Source organism: Dama dama, chromosome 10 (assembly GCF_033118175.1).
Source record: "Dama dama isolate Ldn47 chromosome 10, ASM3311817v1, whole genome shotgun sequence".
NCBI lineage: Eukaryota > Metazoa > Chordata > Mammalia > Artiodactyla > Cervidae > Dama > Dama dama.
In genome coordinates, this window is record NC_083690.1 from 12,960,842 (window position 1) to 12,986,363 (window position 25,522).

The 25,522-nt window shown below is 46.0% G+C and overlaps 1 protein-coding gene across 1 annotated transcript in view; it reads right to left on the reverse strand.

Annotated features, from left to right (window-relative positions):
• CPPED1 (calcineurin like phosphoesterase domain containing 1) overlaps positions 1-25,522 on the reverse strand; it is a 135,435-nt gene that overhangs the window by 89,485 nt on the left and 20,428 nt on the right. The window contains exon 2 of the mRNA XM_061152863.1: positions 18,558-18,776. Coding sequence (XP_061008846.1) covers positions 18,558-18,776 — 219 coding nt within the window. The remainder of the gene's footprint in view (positions 1-18,557; positions 18,777-25,522) is intronic.

Genomic DNA, 25,522 nt, shown 5'->3' on the forward strand with positions numbered 1-25,522 from the left:
ATCATCTCCTCTGGCTTCCAGATAAGGAAGCAGACACTCAGTGACATCTAGGACCTTGCCCGTGGCCAAATAGCTCTTACATGACACTTAGTTTTAAATCCAGGTCTGCCTCTCTCCAAAAAGCTTCTGTGCTTTGAGCACCTACCATGTGTCAGACACTGGTACGTTCTAGGATTCAAATGGACAAATGGCAGAGAACCTGTCCTCAAGCGGTTCACAAGCTGGGAGCAAACACCAGAAGGGCCACTGTAATAGTCATTAACAAGGACTGAGGACTCCCCTGGTGGTAGAGTGGATGGGCGTCCACCGGCCAATGCAGGGGACACAGGTCTGCTCCCTGGTTTGGGAGGATTCCACATGCCGCAGAGCAACTAAACCCACGTACCACAACTACTGAAGCCCCCGCGCCTAGAGCCCATGCTCCGACCAAGAGAAGACACTGCGATGAGAAGCCCGTACACCCCAACAAAGATCCGGTGTGACCGTAAAAAATAAATAAAATTTTTTAGAAAGAAGAAAAAAAGAATGACTGAGTGCTTACCAGGTGCCAGATACTGTGTGAAATGATCCCCAGTCAGTATTTCAGGTAATCCTCCTATGTGTCCACGGACCCGGCTGGCATTTTCCATGTTTTACAGAGCCTGAGGCTTAGAGAGGTAAGTAACTCAAAGTCACAGGGCAAATCAGTCGTGTCTTCTGATTCCAAAACCCAGACTCTTAACTGGACAGCGCATCAGACAAACGCAGAGGATGATATGGGCTCAAATCCACATTAGTGAAGCAGACCATTGAGTTTAAGGTAGAAAGAATCACTAAAAAAAACTGGTACTTCTGAAGTTTTCAAGAAGAAGAGAGGAAGGGGAGCTGAATCTCAAAGGAAGACAAGATGATGATGAGGACGACGATGACAATGACATCAGCATAATGAAGGTGGAGGGGGAAAGAAGGGCTGGGTGGTTCAGGCATCATTTATTCAATGCCTATGTGCTGCTAGCCCTGAATGTTCATCATCTCACCTTATTTCCACAACAAACCTCTAAAGTTCGGTGCCAGGACTTCCCTGGTGGTCCCATGGCTAAGACTCCATGCTTTCAATGCAGGGGGCCGGGTTCGATCCCTGGTCAGGGAACTAGATCCCACATGCTGCAACTAAGAGTTCGCACGCAGCAACTAAAGATCCCAAGTGCTGCAACTAGGACCCGGCACAGCCAAATAAATGTTTGTTAAAAAATAATAATAAAGTGGGTACCACTGTCAGCCTCATTTAACAGAGGAAGAGGACCAAGGTCACATGGCCCATGCTCTGGACCAGCACCTCTGTGGACATAGGGCGAAATGAACATGGGAAACACACTCCATCTCTGCATAGGAGAACTGCAAAGGCAGGCTGCAGGAAGGGGAGCAGGACTGAGGTCAAGTTGTAATAAGAACACTACAGGGGTGGTGGGACTAAGCCTGTGACACAGAGGGGCTGGGCCAGGTGGGCAATGGAAGGGACAGTCTGATGAGGGGCCATGCCGTCAGCAGAGAAGGCAATCGGGAGGCAGCTGCGCAAGTTCTGGCATGAGTGCCTGGGGCTAAGAGGACAGAGGGGAGTCAGAGTGACAGGGGGACTGGGAAGGGGTTGGGTAAAGAGGAAAGATAGCTCAAGACTGAATCCAAGGGCTTCCCTGGTAGCTCAGGGGTAAAGAATCTGCCTGCCAATGCAGGGTTGGAACCCTGGTCCGGGAGGCTCCTACATGCCTTGGAGCTACTAAGCCTGTGTGCCACAACTACTGAGCCTGTGCGTCACAACTACGGACCCCACATGCCGCAGCTACTGAAGCCCACAGGCCCAAGACCCAGGCTCCACAGTAAGAGAGGCCACCGGAATGAGAAAACCGCACAACGCAACTAGAGAGTAGCCCTAGCTTGCAGCAATGACAGAAAAGCCCTCGAAGCAATGAAGACCTAGTGCAATGGAAAAAAAAAAAAAAAGAATGAATCCAAAAAGGCTGATCCTTATAACTGAGGGAACAGTGAATGAGAGGAAAGCTCTAAGAAGACAGTGGTTTGGTTTTCACGTGATGAACCTGAGATGGAGTGGGACAGACAGACCTGGGGAGAAGCACGGAGCAGACTATGCCCCAGGATGGTAACTGGGCAACACTAGAAGGGGCTGTGGCAGCGTCCATCGGTCAGGTTCTCTGTTGCACACAATGCACTCTGGCTGGTGTGAACAGAGAAGCAATTTATAAAGGTCACTGGGTAGCTGAGGGTCTTACAGAGAGCTGGAGAACCAGCTTTTAAAGCTAAGAAGGCAGAAGCAGCACCTCCAATCATGTGCAAAAATGCTTCCAGGGAGAAGGGCTGGCCTGGGCTCAGACCCTCCCAGGCTGCCTGCTGACACCGCTGCTGGTGATGCTGGATACTAATAATGCTGGGACCCCATTCACTGCTGCCCCCCAGAAGTGGATGTAACTGCCAACCCCTGACTGAGACATATCCTGCCCTCTGGGTCAACAGCTGAAGATTCAAAATCTGCTTCAGAAGAGTCTGGGGGGTTGAGCCTGGGTCACAAGCCCCGGTCCTAGCTGCATGGGAGGCTGGAAAGAGCATCAGGGCATCTGGCTTCAGTCACAGCATGACACCCACGGGAGGGAAAGTGGAGTTCAAAGTAATGGAAGGTCAAGATGAAGGGTGGGACTTCCCTGGCAGTCCTGTGGTTAAGACTCCACACTTCCACTGCAGGGGGAGAGGGTTCGATCCCTGGTCGGGGAACTAACATTCCACATGCCACACAGTACAGCCAAAAAGAAAAAAGAAAAAGACGAAGGATAAATGTCCACTGCAAGTACCTTGTTCTGTCTTTTCCAAATAATTGAAGGTTAAATTTGCCCCTCACAGGTAGAAACATTTTTTATGTCTCAGAATGAACAAAGAGCTTAAGATGGCAGCCACGTTCATCACTGGTGGAGTCCGGAGGCTGCTATAAAGATATGGTCTATTTTCCTGCGGTTGGGGGCCAGTGGTCCCAGGACCAGCACGCCTGGTCACTGAGAATAACAAAACTGACCTCTGTTCAGAAATGTTGGTGCCAGGTGTGTGGAAATCCCTGGATTAGAGACTCTGGGGACTGTTTTTAATTCACCGATAAGTGGAGTTTTAAAATGTGACATCTTTGAGTACTGCTGCCCTGGTCTGTTAAACAAAGAGGAGCAATGCCCATGCCAGCATCATCCTAAAGCTGATAACGCTAAGGGGGCTCAGCTGGTGGGATGGCCTCGATTGTGACTAAACAGCACCCTGTTTCCAATCGCAGAAACACGGCTTCACCCTTACTACAGATGCGGCATCTGGAATATGGAGACAGATCATTTTAGATTTTGTAGGTTTAGTTCCAAAAGCATAGCTGGGGCTGGCAGTCATCGAGTTTGAGATGGGAACTCCTGTCCTCCCCCTCCAGCACTTCCTTCCCTGGACTCATGTAGCCTTGGCCTGTAGGATGGCAGCAGATAAAGGATGCACCCTTGGACAGCTGTGACTCCTCCTCGGGGGTCCGGAGAAAGGAGTCCGGGCTCTGAGTTACTGAGCTGGGCTCAGCCTCAGGATCATCTCCCGGCAGGCAGAGCCGGGCAACCTGTCTGACCTGACCGTTTGCTCATCTGGAAAAAGGGATAAAAGCACTGTTCTTTCATTGTAATACAGCTACCTTAGCAACTCTGCACTACCACGGGCCCTACTCTTTAGAGTAATGAAAGGGAAAGTGAGGTCGCTCAGTCGTGTCCGACTCTCTGCCACCCCATGGACTGTAGCCCACCAGGCTCCTCTGTCCATGGGATTTCCCAGGCAAGAATACTGGAGTGGGTTGCCATTTCCTTCTCCAGGGGATCTTCCCGACCCAGGGATGGAACCCAGGTCTCCCGCACTGCAGGCAGGCACTTTAACCTCTGAGCCACCAGGGAAGCTCTTAGAGTAATGAGCTCTTCCCAATTTCCGGAGGCCACTTAATTGACCTAATGATGGGAAGGAATCAAGGAAGACTTTTCTTTGGAAATGACTGCATCAGAAATCATAGGGGGGGGATGTCCCTGGTGGTCCAGTGGTTAAGAACCTGCCTGCCAATGCGGGGGACACAGGTTCAATCCCTGGTTGGAAAACTAAGCTCTCACATGCTGCGGGGCAACTAAGCCCCTGTGTCACAACTACTGAGCCTGTGTGCCTAGAGCCCGTGCTCCACAACAAGAGAAGCCACTGCAATGAAAAGGCCTGAGCACTGCAACCAGAGAGCAGGCCCTGCTCGCCACAACTAAAGAAAAGGCGGAGCCTGGCAATGAAGACCCAGCACAAAAAAGGAATGGGGAATTCTCTCTGGTGGTCCAGCGGTTAGGACTCCTCACTTTCACTGCTGAGGGCAAGGGTTCGATCCCTGGATCCCTGGTCAGTGAACTAAGATCCCACAAGCTGTATCACACCAGCCAGCCAAAGAGAGAGAGAGAGAGAGAGAGATTAAAAAAAAAACCAATGAAGTACTGACACCTGCTTCAACACAGATAAACCATGGAAACATCAAGCTCCGTGAAAGAAGCCAGATACAAAAGATCACACATTATATGATTTCATTTACACAAAATGGCCAGAACAGACAAATCCATGAACACACAAAGTAGATTAGTGGTTGCCTAGGGCTGGAGATAAGGATGAGGGGGGAGGGATGCGGAGAGGAATGGTTAATCTGTGCGAAAGGAAGCTTCTTTAGGGGCTGACAAAAAAGTTCTAAAATTGACGGTGGTGTTGTTTGCACAACTCTGTGAGATATATGAAAAGTCATTGAATTAGACACTTTAAGTGGGTAAATTATATGACATGAATTAGATCTCAATAAAGCTTTTATTTAAAAAAAAAAATAACCGGTGGAAGTAACTGTAGTGATTGTATGGTATTAAATGCCAGACAGTGTTTTGAGCACTTAAAAGTTTTACGAGACGCCTACCGTAGCAGTATCCTTATTATCTGCATTTTACAGACAAGGAGGCTCGGCCACTGAGAGAGAAGTCCACGGCCCAAGGTTACCCCGTCAGTAAACAAGGGGTCACTTCAGAGCCGTGTCCTTAAGGGCCGCACCCGCACACAGAAGTGCACTGGTCGCCGCGGGACTCGGGGCTCAACGTAAATGCCCCCCAGTCGGGGACAGTTCAAACACATGCTGGTATCTCGCCCGGTGAAAAGAGGGACACAGGTCTGCAGCTGACGCTATGGCGGCAACAGAAACGACAACAGAAGCTGCGCTGCTTTTCTCTTCCATCTGCACGAAGCACTCTACATGCAAGGGTACACAAGCTTGGCAACTTCCTGCTACTTTTCATGAAAAACCAGTAACTGTGGGTTTCCACGAAGAAGCAGGTCAGTGTTGGGGTGGAACACTGATGTTCCCCCTCCCCCGAAAACCTTTTGCACGTGTGTGTGCTATGTCACTTCAGTTGTGTCAGACTCTGCGATCCTATGGACTGTAGCTCACCAGGCTCCTCTGTCCATGGGATTCTCTAGGCCAGAATACTGGAGTGGATGGCCATGCCCTCCTCCAGGGGATCTTCCTCACCCAGGGATTGAACCCGAGTCTCTTATGTCTCCTGCATTGGCAGGCAGGTTGTTTACCACTGAGCCACCAAAAACCTTTCAGTACTGTTTGGTTTCTTGAACCACGAGCAGGGCAGGGACTATCTAATACTATGCTGGTTTTAAGGCAGCCTTCTCTAACCCACCCATCAGGACTGCATCTGCTCACGGCACCATGCCTGGAATCACCATGCCTTAATCATTAAGACTACTGTTTTATTTCATTTGTAGAGCTTTTCACTTCCCTCTGCTCTCCCTGACTATAAGTTTCCTGAGGACAGGCATGGAGTTTGTTTCTTACTATGCAGTGCTGGCACACAAGCAGACCCTCCACACTTACTTGCTATTATTGATCAGACAAACAAATAAGTAAATGGATTAAGGTTGAATTACCTGACTTCACCTGCCAACGGTCAAGGGCACAAGCAGTGATGGATGGAACAGGAAGACACTTGGCTGGAAAGCCCCAGGATCAGGAACACACTGTCTCAATCAGCCTTGAGTGGAGCTTAAGAAAATGATTTATTCCTTCAATTAAAAACATTTGCTTTCATCTAGTCCCAGAGAATTTATGGCACCGTAATCCTTTCCATCTCAAATCCTTTCCATTATCTTTTCCTAATTAATTGAGGTATGTAAATTCGTTTGATCTAAATCTTTGCCAGCATAAACATTACTCACGTGGTGATTCTGCAGCACATTGCTGGCTGATCAAGTTTAATCAGGTTCTACCGGTTTTTAAATTATACATGATATTAGACAAGATTCATTTAACTCTGCATCTAACAGCTACAACTTATTACATTGGCTGCTCCCAGACATTTATAGCAAATCACTGTTGAATCATTACTATGAATCAACTTATTGCTGTTTAGTTGCTAAGTCATGTCCAACTCATTGCGACCCCACAGACTGTAGTGTGCCAGGCGCCTCCATCCATGGGATTTCCCAGGCAAGGATACTGGAGTGGGTTGCCATTTCCTTCTCCAGGGGATATTCCTGACCCAGGGATCGAAAGCACGTCTCCTGCTTTGCAGGTGGGTTCTTTACCACTGAGCCACAGCGGGAAGCCCATGAACTAACTTAGTATACAACTAAAAAAACTGTTTGACACAATAGGAGACTTTGATATGAAAGAAAACACACTTTGATGTATTTTGGGCAAAAAAAAAAAAAAAGATTAAGGAAAGTATATTATCCAAGTGAAATTTCTCAAGCTGTTACCTTACAGATCAATACAAAATCTCTTCACAAAAATATTTATGGATTAGGACAGCAGTATTTCACCCAAGTAATACACAAAGAAAGGAGCAGTAAATTTTTTTATACAACTCAAATAACATATGGGGAACAATATGTAGAATTCCAAAACTGCAGACGTGTCTGTAGATTCTGGGGGTTATGAAACATGCATCTGCAGTGGTTTCAGCACTGAAACGTGCTCCCTTTCCCAACCTCTTGTTATCTTTTTCATTTCACATTCTGATCACTTGACCAATTTACTTGGGAACTGAATTCCTTCAGGATCATGCTTCTTTTTCATATTTCATTTACTTGGAGATAATAGGCCCATTAAGGAGGTGAAATGTCCCAATTCCAGAAAATGAGTGTTTTGAGCAAAAACAATAAAAGGAAAGATTAAATATTCCAACCGGCTAAGCACAAGCTAGAAAGATGCTGGTTTTGTCTACGCTGCATTGGTGTGCCAGGGGTTTTGTTTGCTCCGGGAGTCCCCGCTGGCCACCTCAGGAGCCCCCGAGGATGGGCGGAGGGTGGAAGCAGGCTCCGGAGCTGATCTTCTCAGTGGCCTGTGCTGCTCAGAGGGCTGGCCTGGCGTCTTGGAGCAGACTGCCACGGGCGTTTGGTCTAAAAGCCTCTACAATCATGGTCCGCTGCAGAGGAAAAATGAAGGACCCAACCTGAGAGAGAGGTGTGCTCAGTTGCTCAGTCCGACTCTTTGTCACCCTATGGACTGCAGCCCATCAGGCTCTTCTGTCCATGGGATTCTCCCAGGCAAGTATACTGGAGAGGGTAGCCATTCCCTCCGCCAGGGGATCTCCCCGACCCAGGGACTGAACCTGAGTTTCTTACAACTCCTGCATTGGCAGGCGGATTGTTTACCAATGAGCCACTGGGGGAAGAGAGGTAGTCAGTCCCTAGAACAGGGGTGGAAATCCCAAGACGAAAGCTGTGAAGATTAGCGAATGACCAGCCAGGAAGCAGAGGGCTCTAGGAGAAATTTCTTTAAGAAGCTGAAACTGATAGAATGCCTAATATTTTTAAAAGTACTGACATGAAATGTAAGCCATTCTAGCTCTGGGAGAAGGCATTGAGGTTGAACCAGTATGCTTAAAAACTAAGAGAAAGCGTCCTCAGATGGCAGACAAAAATGAGAGTACTCTGATCATAAGTGATCTCTGCTCCTTGGTTCCTTATTCCTCTGTTGAGTCACAGAGCCCGTGAGGAAAAAAGCTTGTTTTTTTTTTTTTTTAGATCTTCTCCCCATTCCAGTCTCCAAAGCACCTGTGCAAATACACTGGATTTTGCCCAGTCTGACGGGCTCACTGGTCAGATGAGCCTATTCACGGACCTCACACGCAGGTTATGACGACTCTTACTTCTACAAGTCCCCTTGTTGGACATCATATCACTTAGCGCCCCGGAAGGGAACCTCATTAAAATTTCTTTTAAATCCAAGATTTCCCAAGAGACTTCCCTGGCAATCCAGTGGTTAAGACTCTGCACTTCCACTGCAGAGTGTGTGAGTTTGATCTGTGGTTGGGGAACTAAGATCCCACATGCCATGTGGTGCAGCCAAACAGAAAAATAAACAAAAATTTAAAACATAAAACCAGTCTAAGATGTTCCAGAAAAAGCTGTGATCCTCTTAGACATCAGTATGACTTGGTTTCTTTGATAACAGTTCCTTCTCTGCCTGGTCACGTGTGTGCTCAGTCGTGTCTGCCTCTCTGCGACCCCAAGGACTGTAGCCCGCCAGGCTCCTCTGTCCATGGGATTTCCCAGGCAGGAATCCTGGAGTGAGTTGCCATTCCCTTCCCCAGGGGATCTTCCTGAGATCTTCCAGGGATCGAACCCACTTCTCCCGGAGGACCTGCCTCCCTCCCTCCAGCCCTGACTTCCTATGTGAACTTATATCTTCTCTGGTCCTGATTGGTTGTTCCTTCCTTATATTTTCCCATTATCTGTTTCTGTCCGCTTTAAGCCTTCTCAAATGCCTCCTGGAACAAACAAGCAAGCAAGACAAGACTCTCTCAATTTCAGTTTTTGATCCAAACACTGGAGAGAAAGCATATGAAAGGGTTTTGGTTTTTTTCTCCCCCTTGATCAAAAGATGACTGTTAACTAGCTCTTGTTATTCAGCTCATTTCATTTCAAGGACTAATCAAATGTCCACATTTTCCTAGCTACAACTAAGAAGTGTTGTAGCCCTTAATTAAAGGTACAGTTTCTGCCATTGAGTTTATACTTTGGTCAATTACACGACTAGTCAGACAAGAGGGTGTCCACGAGTATACACGGACAAGGGCTCAATCTGGGGTCCACAGGGATCTGTGCACCTACATGGGAAAAAAAATACATTTCCACTGACCTCTAACCGAAATTCAGCATTTCCTCCTACCATGACATCAGGCAGAAAACCACAGAGGTATTCATGCTCCTGTGACTCTGAAACCAACAGAAATCACGAGGGCTTTTCATATCCTATTACAGTTGTTAACAATACCTCGAAACACTGCTTAAGCCAGCACCACTTTGAAAAGTATGGTAGTTATTAACCTTGCCATTAGACTGCGTTCTGTAACAAGAGATCAACAAAGTGGCATATATTTCTCTAGCAAATAAATTTTAAAATATCTTGATGACTGTATTTCAAAATAATTGGTTTCTGTGAAATTCCATGCATTCTATTCTATGCACTTAGAACACTACTGTAAGAGGTGATCCCCGAGGCTTCACCAAGCTGCCAAAGGGGTCTGGGCACAGCACAGGCTGAGATGTCCTGACTCTGGCAGCAGGCACAGTGCCTCTGCCATGAGGCCCCGTGGAGACTATGGCAGGGGTGGGAGGATGATCACACTGCTTCAGGCCACACACAGCATCAGAAATAACTTTGCAAGTGATGCTCTCAGTTTGCTAATGAGTAATATTAGGTCGATTAGCTTAAACCACTTTCAGTCAGCTCCAGCAGAAGGAAGGCATTGCCGCTGATTGCCTGGATTTTTCAGCAGCACTGATAATGGACACGAAGGATCCCGGGAGTCCTGGGCTGGCTGACTGCTCCAGGTCACCACCGTCAAATGTTCAGCCTGCATACAACCTACCAGAAGAGTTGAGGTCGGCAGCCCAGCCCAGCCCAGGGCCTGGTGCTATTTCCAGCAAGACGCAGCACTTTCCTGCATCCAAAATAGAACCCCCCTGTAATGCTTCTATTAAGTCATATGGTAAACTGCCTTTAAATCATGGCATTTCTTAGAGCCTGGTATAGGCACATAAATATAACAACACAAGGCTAATTATACAGCCGGGGAACTAAACATGAGTTAACTGAGCTTCTTTTAAAAAACAACAACGGGAAAAAATCCTACTGTGACAGGAACAAGAGGGCTTCCGTCCAGTGGAAACTTTCTGAGTATCTAGGGTGTGGTAGGCAGTGCGGGCAGAGATAATGTTGCACAGAAGAGATGCTACAGAAGAAAGTGTGGCTAATCCCTGAGAGGGGTCCTCCTGGGAACTGCAGAGCCAACTGCCTGGTGTTCACACACTGCAAGTGCTGGAGCAGGTCTCAAACCAGCCGATCTCTTTTGACTTCAAGCCTAAAGAACAGCTGACCTGAGCACACAAGAAGAACCTCTGCTGGCAGCACTGTTAAGATGATCACTCCAGGGGAGAATTGAGAGGAGAGAGGAGTGCAATGGAATTGCATGGAATGCAATGCAGTTATTAAAAGCCTGACATAAGCCTCTGTGTATCAACGTAAAAGGATTCTCTTGGGGAAAAAGCAAGGCACTGAACAGTATGTACAGAATGATGACATTTACATAAGACCAGGTTGTTCAAAAACATACATACTTTCAACTATGGTGACCCTCAACGGATGGATCTAGGTGGGGGTTACACAGTTTATTATACTCATAGATACATTATAGATTTTAAATCTTGACAGAAAGAACATATTCACATGTTGTTTGTGTGTTACCAGTCACTCAGCTGTGTCCGACTCTGTGACCTCATGGACTGTAGCCCGACAGGCTCCTCTGTCCATGGAATTTTCCAGACAAGAATACTAGAGTGGGTTGCCATTTCCTACTCCAGAGGATCTTCCCAACCCAGAGATCAAACCCACGTCTCCTGCAGTTCCTGCATTGGCAGGTGGATTCTTTACCACTACGCCACCTGGGAAACCCCATATTACTTGTGTAATTTAAAAATCTAATAAAATAACAATAAAACAGATCCACAGCTACCTGAGTTTCAATCCTACAAAAGATGAGAATGATCAAAAATAATAAAAACTTCATGTTTCCATGTGTCCCTATTCCTTATTTCTAGGTCAAGCACAGGCTTTTGTCTGTTTTATTCACTGATGTAGCACAGGCATCCAGAACAGTGCCTGCTTCAGAGCAAGCATTCAGTAGAGATGTGTAGGATAAGTGAACTGATTACTCATCTAATCCAGAAACTGGTACCCGGTACCTACCATGTGCCAGCTTTGCTAAGGCCTCTGGGAAACATACAGTGATTCACTTGACCTGCGTTCATTCAATTCACACCCTTCACATACCCACAGTGTTTGGTGTTAGATAAAAATACACACCAGCGCATATACACATCTGCTACCCTTTAGGAACAGAGAACTTGGCTTGGGGGAAGGTGAACTGTAGAGGTTGGAAGGAGGCGATAAAGCCTTTTCCCGGCCACAGCCTTAATCCTGGCTTTGGTTTTCCAAAGTGTGCCTCTGAGGCTTTACTTATCACAGTCTGTCTTGTACCAGAATTACATTCACGTGTTTGCGCCTGCCCAGCTGGGGAAAAATGAACACCAGCCTTTCTGGACAGTGTGAACGACTGGAGGACAAATGACTTATTCTTTCCCTGATGCCCAGCACGCCAAAGCATTCCATCTTGCTTTATTTCCCAGTTCCGCCCATTCATCAAAGAATCAGAGATCTTCCATGGGGAAGGAATCCTGATGGTCATTTGGCCAGGGCTACTTGTATCTGGACCTCGGCCCAGCCCTTCACATCTAATTTAAGAGAGGGGCAGGTGGGTGGGTGGGGGTATGTGTGTCTGTGTATATTAGTTGCACAGTCATATCCGATTCTTTGCAACCTCATGGACTGTAGCCTGCCAAGCTCTACTGTCCACGGAATTCTCCAGGCAAGAGCACTGGAGTGGGTAGCCATTCCCTTCTCCAGGGGATCTTCCCGACCCAGGGATCGAACCTGGGTCCCCTGCATTGCAGGTGGATTCTTTACCATCTGAGCCACCAGGGAAGCCCCTAAAAAGGTGAGGGACTACCAAACCAGATGAAACAGAATCTTCCAGCTCTCGTGGGAAACCGCAATCCCACGTGTCAGCAGCTCTGCTGTTCACTTGCACAGTGTCTCCCACTCCTAATCACCACGCTGCTGGTCCCTCTACTCTCCAGCCGTTCACAGCCGTATCTGCAGAGACCCAGTCATCTCTACCTTGAAGTAAAGACTTTTCCACCTAAGTGGATTATCCTGCAGTTACCTGCAGCAAACATCATCTTTGTGCACAGACCCTCTCTTTCAATTTGTCAGAATCATTTCCAAATTCAATTTCATTTTCATATTCAGTCGCTCTGGTCCCAACAGGAATGGCCCCTCAACTTCAAATATAAATTGCCTGGGAACACTTTTAACTTTGAAAATAAAATGTGGCCACTGTGCAATGGGTGTGCAAAGGTGAACTTGGGAGATGACCTTAAAAGGGAGGGAAGGAAGAGCGTTCTGTTTCTAGCGATGAAAGGTTGCTTTAACTATAAATTCCGAAAGATGAACACTGCAAGTTCACATATTCTTATACAAAATGCTTTGGGCCAGAGCTGATTTGAAAATTAAGAGTTGTTTTTTGTTTGTTTGGGTTTTTTTTTTTTTTTTTTTGGCTGTGTGACATGTAGGATCCCACTTCCTCAACCAGGGATGGAATCAGTGCCCCTGCATTGGAAGAGTAGAGCCCTAAACACTGGACTGCCAGGGAAGTCCCCAAATCTAGTTTTTCAAACTTTAAAATAGCAATACCAGGCAGAGTGTGCTGTGTGCTCAGTTGTATCTGACTCTTTGTGACCCCATGGACTGTAGCCCCGCCAGGCTCTTCTGTCCATGGGATTTCCCAGGCAAGAATAATAGAGTGGATTGCCACTTCCTTCTCCAGGGAATCTTCTCAACCCGGGGATTAAACCTGGGTCTCCTGCGTCTCCTGCCTTGGCAGGTGGATTCTTTACCACTGAGCCACCTGGGAAAGTAGTATAGCATTTATTAAACTAATGCTAAGGCAGGCTGAAAGACAATAGTGAAAAAGCTGACTTAAGACTCAACATTCAAAAAAAGGAGATCAGGGCATCCGGTCCCAACACTTCATGGCAAATAGATGGGGAAACAATGAAAATAGTGACAGACTTTATTTTTTTGGGCTCCAAAATCACTGCAGATGGTGACTGCAGCCACAAAATTAAAAGACACTTGCTCCTTGGAAGAAAAGCTATGATAAACCTAGACAGCATATTAAAAAGCAGAGACATAACTTTTCCAGCACAGGTCTGTATAGGCCAAGCAATGGTTTTTCCAGTAGTCATGTATGGATGTGAGAGTTGGACCATAAAGAAACCTGAGCACTGAAGAATTGAAGCTTTTGAACTGTGGTGTTGGAGAACACTCTTTGGAGTCACCTGAACTTCAAGGAGATCAAACCAGTCAATCCTAAAGGAAATCAGTCCTGAATATTCATTGGTAGGACTGAAGCTGAAGCTGAAGCTTCAATACTTTGGCCACACGATGTGAAGACCCAACTCATTAGAAAACACCCTGATGCTGAGAAAGATTGAAAACAGGAGGAGAAGGGGACAACAGAGGACGAGACAGTTGGATGGCATCACTGACTCAATGGACACGTGTTTGAGCAAACTCCGGGAGATGCTGAGGACAGGGAAGCCTGGCGTGCTGTAGTCCATGGGGTGGCAAAGAGTCAGACATGACCGAGCAACTAAACAACAACAACACAGGCCTGCCTCATTATATAAAAATGTCACAGAGGACTTCGGAGGCTGAATCAATGAAGAGACATCATGTAACAGCTGCCCAAATGACATCATGTAACAGCTGTCCCAGTGAAGGTCAGTAAACAAAGAACTCTTCAAGGAGGCTCTGTACTGAGGGAAGAATTCCTCCCCATTATCTGTTTCTTTGGTTAGAGCCCTTGTTACCAAACAGGGACAGACACGTGTGTTAATAACAAGTGGTTCCAAAGGCTAGAGGGACTCTCCTGTGCTTTAATGGTATCATCACAACCCCATTTGTCGGCTTCTCACAGTAACTGCTGAAACTTAACGAGGCTCCTGGGGACTGCATCAGCAGGTCAATGCCTCCACGTCAGGAGGGCCAGAGAAAGTCACCCTGGCCTCAAGAGTGAAGGACTGAAAAATCAATGGTCTCAATATTGGTACAGGTCTTCATTTGCTACTTATAATGTGGTTTATCCCACAGAGAAGCTTTATAAAATAAGAAAAATACCAAGATAACCTAAAAGATGCCAGCAGAAGGAAAACATGTTTCAAAACTAAATGGGCTTCATCCAGCATTTCTTAGGCTTTTTCCTGCAGGTCTTGGCACCAACAGTACCTCTTAACCATCCTGGGTTTTGCACTTTCGTTGCTAGACTCCAAGCTCCTTGGAAGGGCTTGTCTCTCATTTCTAACTATTGCATTCACAGCGTCATAGTGCTATAACTGGTACTTAGTTTGCAGACAATAAATGTCTGCATATGAATGGATATTATGATGGATATTTAGAATGAAAAAACATATTAGGACTTCCATTAGAAAAAGCCATTACTTGTAAAGTTTTTTTTCTCTGACTTGAACTTAAAACTACTTGGCCCAAGATAATATTTATGGTAGAATTAAAAGTATGTTCTCTGATTTTACTTGCCTATTAATATATGCATTTGATAATTAACAATGGTGCTAAGCGGTCAAAGCAAATAATTACTTTTCTAGTGTCTGCCCCTGTGTACGAGCTAAATGAGGGGAAAGCCACCAACTGCATATTAAAAAATGCAATTAAATGCAAAAAAATGGTAATGAGTTTCAAAAACATTCTGTTTAAGCCTCAGACCACAATATTCAGAACAGTTACAGTCCTTTCACTGGCTCAGTTACAATTCCACAGAATAGTCCAAATCTTCAAAACAGACACAAATTCTCCTCGGGTCACACTGAATATAAAACCAGTTCTCAAAAGTTTCCCAGTTTACATTTTCGAGGTCTTCTGACCAACTGGTAGGGTTGACCATAAAAATTCTATCTTTACATTTACTTATATTCAGTATACTTTATTTAAGAAGCAACGTAATCACATAGAATGCTTTTATTTTAAAACTTATTTTGAAAAGAGTGAATACATTAACATAATTCAGAAAAGTCAGTAAACATCCACAAGAACATGTTATATAATCCCAGTGAGTCTCATAATATTCTATTTTCAAAGGAAAAAAAAAACACTGGACAGAAAAGCAGTAAATTTGGAATCTGTTTCAAGTGTCCAATAAAAGCAGAAGTTGGCTCACGGTGTGGTCCGGACTGAGAGCTCAAGCTGATGCTACATTATATATCGGGCCAAATGGGCCCAGACAAACCAGCTGACTGCAAATCAGACCATTTGGAAGTGGCATTTACCTTGTAAACTAAGACTCTTGAGTCCTGCTGTGATTTCTAATTCCTTTTGAAACTGGGGTGCTCTGTGGTCACTTTGGACCTGTACGATCTCAGCACAGGGGAACCCTCAGCCAAGAGTCACCAAGGGTGGTCAAGTTCATTGGCAGCTAAGAGTCTTACCTCTCTACAAAACTCAGCACCATCCTGAGAACGCATTTCTGTACCAAGCTGCTGAGATGCTCGCATGCACAGGAGATAGAGAGTCTCTGCCCTGTGCTGGGTTGCCCCAGACTGTTGAGGGTTCAGATTCTAACTGCCATCAGTAAGTTCTGGACTCAGAAACTGAGGCTCTAAGGAGGTGAGCAGGGGACTTCCCTGGTGGTCAAGTGGTTAAGAATCCTCCTGCCAACACAGGGCACACGGATTTGATCCCTGGTCTGGTAAGATCCCCGCACACCTCAGGACAACAAAGCCCGTCTGCTACAATTACTGAGCCTGCATGCCTAGAGCCCATGCTCTGTGAAGAGAGAAACCCGCAGACTGTAAGTAGAGATTAGCCCCCGCTCACTGTAAGTAGAGAAAGCCCGCATGCAGCAACAAAGACGCAGCGCAGCCAAAAATAACAACTAAAATAAGGTTTAAAAATAATAAGGTAAGGGGTCTGGCCAAGGGTCCCCAGTGCATCAGGGGCAGATATGGAGCTGGCTTCTGGGCCACGTGAGCCCTAACACAGGCCTTGGTCCACTGTCTTGTCATGCCCCTTTTCCATCCAGTGACTGTAGCCATGAAATTAAAAGACGCTTGCTCCTTAGAAGGAAAGCTATGACAAACCTAGACAGCATATTAAAAAGCAAAGACATCACCCTCGACAGAGATCTGTATGGTCAAAGCTATGGTTTTTCCAGTAGTCATGTATGGATGTGAGAGTTGGCCCATAAGCAAGGCTGATCGCTGAAGAATAGATGCTTTTGAACTGGGGTGTTGGAAAAGACTCTTGAGAGTCCCTTGGACTGTAAGGAGATCAAACCAGTAATCCTAAAGGAAATCAGTCCTGAATATTTATTGGAAGGACTGATGCTGAAGTTGAAGCTTTTCCAATCCTTTGGCCACCTGATGTGAAGAGCTGACTAACTGGAAAAGACCCTGATGCTGGGAAAGGCTGAAGGCAACAGAAGGGGGCAATAAGGTATGAGACGGTAAGATAGCACCACCAACTCAATGGGCATGAGTTTGAGCAAACTCCGGGAGATAGTGGAGGACAGAGGAGTCTGGCGCACTACAGTTCATGGGGTTGCAAAGAGTTGGACACGACTTAGCAACTAAACAAGAACAACAAAGAGCAGGACAGGCTGCTTCTCCAGGGATGACATCACTGGGTTTTCCAGGGGGAGTCAAGGAAGTGAGTATGTCCACAATCGTGACTTTGTGTAAAACATGAGCCAATGGAGAATGTGTGATGATCTGAGGGTTCTCCCTGCTGGCCACACTCCCTGGACTTCAGGGAGAGTGATTCTGGGCAGCCTCTCTTCCATCCTCACACGGTCACCCTGGATTGCTCTGGGTAGGTAGGCTGCCGGATAAGAGAGCCCTGGTGGAGAGGAACGAAGGCACCCGGGCTTGCTATAGACGGCCTCAGCTTCTAAAGGCACCAGACATCACAGCAGGACTTGGGGACTTCCCTGGAGGTCCAGTGGTTAAGACTCTGCGCTTTCACTGTAGGTGGCACAAGTTTAATCCCTGGCCAGGGTAATAAGGTCCCACATGCTACATGGTGTGACCAAAAAGAAAATAATAATAATGAATAAGTAAATCATAGCAAGACTCAAAGAGTCTGGGTTTACAAGGTAACATTAGCCAAAACAAACACCCACAGCAGCTGCAGCATTTTCTGCAATGGTCTTTGGGTCAACTCTGTTCGTTAAGCCGAGACCAGGACAAATATGAGAGTGATCAGAGGTGCCTTCTCTGCCTCCCAGACGAGCAGGGGTGGTTTCCACTTGCTTATTCATACTTGCTCACTGGGTTTTATCCTTGCCTGGAGAGAATGATGTCAGAGTAGGAAAGGGAAATTTAAAAAGGAGGAGAGTTCTAGAAGGCATCTGCTATGTTCACATCCCTAGTATCTCCCCTCAAGGAGGGGAACCATCCTATTCTTCTGACTACTTGGCTGCCGTGGAACCGCTCCCACATCCTGGCTTCATGGGGCTGTGTGAGCTGGATGGACATTGGTCTGGAACTTTGACTGGGCCATCAAGAACAAGGCACTTTCTTTCTGCTGTGGTTTCAGTTAGAAGGACATAAATCTAGAGCTCCCAGGAACCACTACCTAGAGAGTGCCTGCAGGAGAATGAATTAAACTCAGAGAAAGCAGGGCTGAGCGAGGAAGAGACGGAGGCCTGATAGCAACTTCTGAGCCCCTGGATCCAGCCATTCCTGAAGCCCAAATGTGCCCCTGCACTTTACAGTACCAGAAAGTAACAACCCCCTGGAGAAGGGCGAGGCAACCCACTCCAGTATTCTTGCCTGGAGAATCCCATGGACAGGGGAGCCTGATAGGCTCCAGTCTATAGTGTCGCAAAGAGTCAGACATGACTGAAGCAACTTAGCACACGTGCAAGGTAACACAAACTTAAAAAAAAAATTAATCCAGTTCAAGTCAGCTTGTCATTTGAAACTGAAAAAGCACGAACAAGACAGGAGAAATAAAAGCATAAGAAAGAGGGAAACGAAAGGAGAAGATCATGTTTATGGATGTGGGATCTGAAAGCAATTCAAGTTTGTCTCTTGTAAGTGAAGAAAGGTGACACGTGGGAATCTGTTCCATCTTTCATAGGAAGCACAGATAATCAGAACCGAGGCTCTGCCTTATTACTGTGATTAACCTTGCCATATTCTAAAACTAAAATGAGTGTGTATTTTCTGATGTTTGACGACCCTGCAACCACTGTGAAGAGAAAGGAATGAGTCGTTACTGAGCAGAGATGTCTTTTAAGAGAGATTTTTTTTTTAGGGAGGAGATAAGATCACAGCGACAGCCCGAGTCTTACCTGGCATGGCGTGGACGAGGTCCCCGCACAGAACAAAGAATTTGGGCTTGGGGTTCAGTTTGTTGATGGCCTGTACTGCTTGCTCAGCCAGACGGATCTCCTGTTCCCACTCATCACCTCCGTTGTCACAGTCCCCAGTGGCCCAGGCCTTCATCAGTCCAAACTGGGGGTCTGCACCTTGGATGAAGTAGAACGGGCCTTTCCATTCCCTTTCCTTTTCTTAAAAAGAAAAAGAAAGAAAAGGAGAGAAGAAATATTATAAAATCTGTCAGGGAAAGCATCCAGGTTATCCCGTGAGTGGATACAATATTTTTCTTAAATTAAGTAGGTCATTTTAATAAGCTGCTGTTCAAACATACCATTTTCCTGTCATCAGCCAGAGGATTTTGATTTATACTAATTATGCCTGGGACCCGGTGATTCCCAAAGGCTGGGAGAAAAAAAAAAAAACCACGTGGGCTGTTAACAGTCACGCAACCAAGCTGTTTCTTTAAAAACTAGATGGCCAAGATGAAGCACAGAGGTATCACAGCATGCTGTATAGAGCATATTAATGTTCAATAGTTTTTTAATTAGAATTTAAAATACTGCAAATTGAAAGTTGCCAGAAGTATTATGTTTAAATGACTAGGTGAAGTGCTGTCAAATCTTTTACACAAGGCTTAATGGCACAATTTGCGCTGTTTCAAGGGATGTGACAGAAATTTAATTACAAAACTTGGAGTTCAGAAGCTCTGGCTATCTGGTTGGAAAGGCAGTGCCAAAAATGAAATCTTAGTCAATGTGGGGGAAAAAAAAAAAGACGCTAACATTTTCAAGGCAGCGTGAGGTGGGCATAGGTGAGGTGTGAGGCTGTGAGTCAGGGTGGGGGAACCAGAATCTTTAATTCCTTGTGTTCCTGGAAAGCACTTATATCACCCGAAGGTAAGTTATCAGACTGCCCTGCCTACTGGTTTTGCTAAAGCCGTGGGGGCCACAGGCCTCTACCCTAATCTGCCAGCAGTGTCTGCGTTTGCAGAGCTGGAATGCCCATCAGTGGGCACAGAGGTTTCAAACTGTGGCTTCAAACATCTCTTTGGCCACAGAATCCTTCCTTCAAACAAAATCACACATGGCAGACCAATGTTGGAAACACGTAGCCTCCTCTGCCCAAATGGGCTCTGGGGACAGAGCAGCCTAAATACATTCACTCACTCATCAGCCCAGATTTTATCCTCGGCCCAGAGAGGTGACACGACTTGCCTGACGGCCACCGGCCATCAGCTGCAAGGACAGAACTGCCCTGTGACCTTGAGACTGTCTTCTTCTTTTAAACAAATGACTATATTTTGCAGGTGAGCTGCATAAATGGCATTTGCTCTGGAGGTCAAGAGGATACTAGAATTTCCAGAAAGCCCCCTGGAATCATTTCACATCTCTGTGTTCATCTCACTTATTTACTCGATATTTACTGAAAGCCCACACAGGCCCTGTGTGATGTGCTGACGACACACGAGAGGACCAACACAGGTGAGGTCCCGGCTCTCTTGAGCTTCGTTCTCAGGAGAGATAGCAAATAAGGACACACACAGAGAGGGTAGCCGGAGGGTGCTAAGGGCTCTGCAGAGGAGTAATGGGGAAGGTGGCACAAGTGGCAAAGAATCTACCTGCCAATGCAGGAGATGTAAGAGATAAGAGTTTGATCCCTGGATTGGGAAGATCCCCTAGGGAGGGCATGTCAACCCACTCCAGCACTCTTGCCTGGGAAATCCCATGGACAGAGGAGCCTGGTGGGCTACAGTCCACAGGGTCACAAAGAGTTGGACATGACTGAATCGACTTGGCCCAGCACACAATGGCTAATTTAAATTGGATGCACAGAGAGGTGGTGTCATTTAAGCTGAGATCCAGATGTCGCACACAAGCTTTTAAAATTCCACGGTCACCCTCCCACCCACCATGCCTAGCTTACTATCACCTCAAGAGTGGGTCTCAGGCTTTAGGTCTCCCTTCCTTTTCTTCCTCCTTTTCTAGAGCTTAAGAAGACAAGCATGTAAACAAACAAAACTACCTACACCTACTTGCCAGAACAAACTGTACATGTGTGCTAATCTGCCGGTTCCTGACCTACGGCTCAGAATCCTAGCTGTTTAGTCAAATCACCACCGGCCTGAACTCAGTCTGAACAAGGACTATGAAACCCTGTTGTGTGCATCCCATTGCCAAGGACAGCAGCTCAACACTACCACAAATTTGACTCACATTCATTGAGCCCTTACTACTCGTGGCAGAATGAATCCAGAATGTTCCCAAAGACCCCTGACTCCTGATATTCACATCCTGTGTGATCTCCTCCCCTTGACTGTGGGCTGGATCTAGACCTGCTTAGCGACTGACTTGCCTCTAATAAGCAGAATACAGTTATGGGATGAGCCTCCAGAGACTGTATGCATATCCTGGGGTATGCTATGAAAACAACCTAAATGCTCCTTGATGGACAAATGGACAAAGAAAATGTGGTGTTTACACAAGGGGGAATATTATTCAGCCCTAAGAAAGGAAACCCTGCCATTTGGGACAATATAGATGGACCTGGAGGACACTACGCTAAATGCAAGAAGCCAGACACAGAAAGACAAATAGTGCATGATCTCACTTATATGTGGAATCCAAAATAGTCAAGTTCATAGAAGCAGAGAGTAGAATGGTGGTTTCCAGGGGCTGGGGGTGGGGAATGAGAAAAACAGGGAGGTGATAAGCTCCAATACTTTGGCCACCTGACGCAAAGAGCTGATTCATTGGAAAAGACCCTGATGCTGGGAAAGATTAAAGGCAACAGGAGAAGGGGATGACAGAGGATGAGATGGTTGGACAGCATGTCTGACTTGGGTTTGAGCAAACTCCAGGAGATAGTGAAGGACAGGGAAGCCTGGCGTGCTGCAGTTCATGGGGTCACAAAGACACGGACAGGACTTAGTGACCAAACAACAAAAAAGTTTCAGTTATGCAAGATAAATAAGTTCTATCTTCCAAACAGGATGGTGCCTACAGTTAACAACACTGTATTGGAGACTTAAAATTTGCTAAGAAGGTAGATCTTAAGTGCCATCATCACACACACACACAATAACAAAAACAACAAAATAAAGTGGGCAGGAAGGAACTTCAGGAGGAGATGCACGTTTATGATAGATGTCTATGGGAGTGACGGTTTCACAGGTGTAAAGTTATCCCCCAGCTCTGAGTTGGACGCACTGAATATGTACAGCTTTTCACATGTCTTCACGCCTCAATGCAGTAGTTCTGAAAAGGAGAGACACTAAGCGAAAACAAAACAAAACAAAAGACCCTGACTTCCATCTTGCTTGCTCTCCCTCACTCTCTCTCGGAGCGCATGTCCTGAAGGGAAAAGGCTCCCATGATGAGTAGCCCAAACGTGGCAAGGGACTGAGGGAGGTCTCTGGCCAACACCCTTGGAAGACCCGAGGCCTCCCCATGCAGCACCTGAAAGGGATTGAAACCTGCCACAGGCACGTGGGTGCTTCTGGAAGAGGATTCGCCCTGGGCGAGCTTTTGGATGAGACCACACCCCAGGTGACGCTTGACAGAGTTCTCCCGAGACCCTGCAGCAGAAGGACACGGCTAGGTTGCACCCAAGATTTCTGATGGGAAATAGGAAATAACGTGACTTAGTTGCCTCAAACTGCCAAGTTCCTGGGTAACTTGTTAGCACACATCAGGGCTTCCCTGGTGGCCCAGTGGCTAAGAATCCACCTGCCAAGGCAGGGGATCCCTGGTCCGGGAAGATCCCACATGCGACAGAGCAACTAAGCCCGTTTGCCACAGCGGTTGAGCCTGTGCTGTAGAGTCTGGGAACCGGAACTATTGAGCCCACGTGCTGCAACTGCTGAAGCCTGTGCACCCCAGAGCTCTGCAACAAGAGAAGCCACCGCAAAGAGAAGTCTGCGCACCACAACTAGAGAGAAGCACCCACTCGCCGTATCTAGAGAAGGCCCGAGAGCAGCAACAAAGACCCAGTGCAGCCAATAAGAAAAATAATAAAATTAACTTTAAAAATACCTATTACACAGATCAGACTTAGAGGTCCAGGAAGGAGTCAGCAACACTTCTTCGCAAGCTGAAGGTTGGTGTCGTGGAAAAAAACTGAGATTCTGACTTGTGTTTTAAAGTTCATTGTTAGCACTGTTCATTCATTTTACTTAACTAGTAACCTTTTTGTGCTGATGAATGCTTTTCACTGCTTTTTCTGTTTCTGAGGCAGTTTGCAAAGCGGTTTAAACTGGATAGATTAAACAGGGAGGGGGATGATCGTCATCTGAAGGCTGGGGCATAAATCAATCTGCTACAACAAATAAAATTTATAAACAGTTTTCTACAGTAACATTTTAACAAACATAGTTTTCTATGACAAATAGTCATAGTCCTGGAAAGCCAGTAGTCTTTGGAGGTATTAAATCTTTCATTATTACTCGTTTACTTAATAAAAACTTAGAATCTCAAATTTATGATGTCAAGGCGCAAAATAAACAGATTTGATCTAAAATAAAGGACAACTCACATGTCACTGTTCCATCAACCTTATCCTTCTAATAAAGGCAATCTGTTGATTCAGGGCTCTGCGTTCTCAGAAGCACCTGGAGCCTCTTAAAGTTCCTGCCACAGAAGTCTGCGTGGTCTTTGGTGTCGATTTTAATCAAGGCTGAATTAAAGATACTTGAGGCTGGTAAGGCTTAGTACTAGATGGAAGAATCTTTTGTAAACTTAGGCCTTCCCTGCCCCCTCAGAAGGGCAGATTTTTATATTAGGAAAGCAAATTCTTAACATCTGCATTAAGTTACTTCACCAAAGTCAAGAGTTACCCCCAGGACAGGGCTCAGGTATTAGTTGGCTGACACCTACAAGAGCCTGGGAGAGCTTACAACGCCTCCCTTCCAGGGCAGAGCAAATGTCTGCCCCCCGACCCCACACACCCAGAACAGACCAGCTTCTTTCTTTAGAATCCTGGAAAGCACTGTTCTGCCAGCTGAAACCGTCGAAGTCTGGATACAGTGAGGTCTGTCCCTAAAGCTCCCTGATATACAATCAGGGCTTTAAAAAACGCTTATGGGAGGCTTTCCTGGTGTTCCAGCTGTTAAGAATCCACCTGCCAATGCAGGAGACAGGAGTTTGATCCCTGGTCCGGGAAGATCCCACAGGCCTTGAGGCAACTAAGCCCAAGAGCCACCACTACTGAAGCCCGTGTGTCCCAGAGCCAACAAGAGAAACCGCCACAATGAGAAGCCGGCTCCCTGCAACTAGAGAAAGTCCACGTGCAGCACCAAAGACCCAAAATAAATAAATAAAACTTTAAAAAACACGCTTAATTTTAAAAAAATTTCCTAGTCCGAAAGAGCCTAAATGTGCTCTGCAACAAGAGAAAACCTCCACAATGAGAAACCGGTTCACTCCAACTAGAGAAAGTCCATGTGCAGCACCAAAGACCCAAAATAAACAAAATTAAAAAAAAGAAAAGAAAAACATCAATACAGTATACTAACACATATATGGAATTTAGAAGGATGGTAACAATAACCCTGTATATGAGACAGTAAAAGAGACACAGATGTATAGAACAGTCTTTTGGACTCTGTGGGAGAGGGCGAGGGTGGGACGGTTTGGGAGAATGGCATCGAAACTTGTATATTACCATATGTGAAACAGATCGCCAGTCCAGGTCCGATGCATGAGACAGGGTGCTCGGGGCTGGTGCACTGGGATGACCCAGAGGGATGGGATGGGGAGGGAGGTGGGAGGGGGGATCGGGATGGGGAACACATGTAAATCCATGGCTGATTCATGTCAACGTATGGCAAAACCAATACAATACTGTAAAGTAATTAGCCTCCAATTAAAATAAATAGTTATATTTTTTAAAAAACACTTCATTTAAAAAAATTTTCCTAGTCCGAAAGAGCCTAAGTGTGAGACAGCCTGGTAAACGCCTGACAACCCAAATGAAGGAGCAGAAATACCTGGAAGTGGAGACTGAGGGAGAAGGTGAGGATCAGCAGAGAGTAGTGTGGAGATGCCGGCTGCACTCAGGCACAGGGGGCGGGGCTGAGCCTCCGCCTCGGTCCTCGAGGCCTGGTCCACTGACCAGCAACATCACCATCCCCCGGAGCCCGTGGGAAAGCCTGCCACCCCAGACCTAGAATCTGCGCTTTAACAAACCCCCAGGTGATTTTATGTGAATCCAACTGTGAAAAAAGCACTGGCGTGAACGTGTTTTATATCAAACAGATGGAAAGCAATTGTTTCCCTAAATTGAAATAATGTCTTGGAGGGATTTTGTTGTTGTTGTTAGTGGTTACGGGTTGTTTCGCTTTGGTTTTGTTTTGCATATTTTCCTATTCATTCTGACGTCCTGCTTATGTCCAGCTCAGGTTGTTCTTGTTCACTCGCTAAGTCATGTCCGACTCTTTGTGACCCCCATGGACTGAAGCACGCCAGGCTCCTCTGTCCAGCACTATCTCCTGGAGTTTGCTCAAATTCATGTCCGTTGAGTTGGTGATGCCATCTTATACCAGCTCAGGTATTTGGTCCTAAACATTTCTCCATCTTATCCATTACTACCTAATCATTTCTTCCTTTAAGTCACCTTTCAAAACCAATTCAATATTCCTTATAAGAATTCCAAGATTCAAGGTAAGAACTTAATCGGGGAATTCATTACTAATTAGTGAGATCTGACACTTCAGACTTTCACACGACATCAATGCAGACAATGAAAACACCCATTAGAAAACTGTGTGTGTACTACACAAATGTGTGTTTTCAAAAGCACAACAGACAGGGTACTTTCTTTGCCCAAATTTGATACAAGTATGCAGTCGGGAACTCTAATTGATGACTATGGTAAGACCAAACTTTGAGACAAACTAAGTACTTTAGAATGAATGGATTAAAGAATAAAATGAGTTGATTAA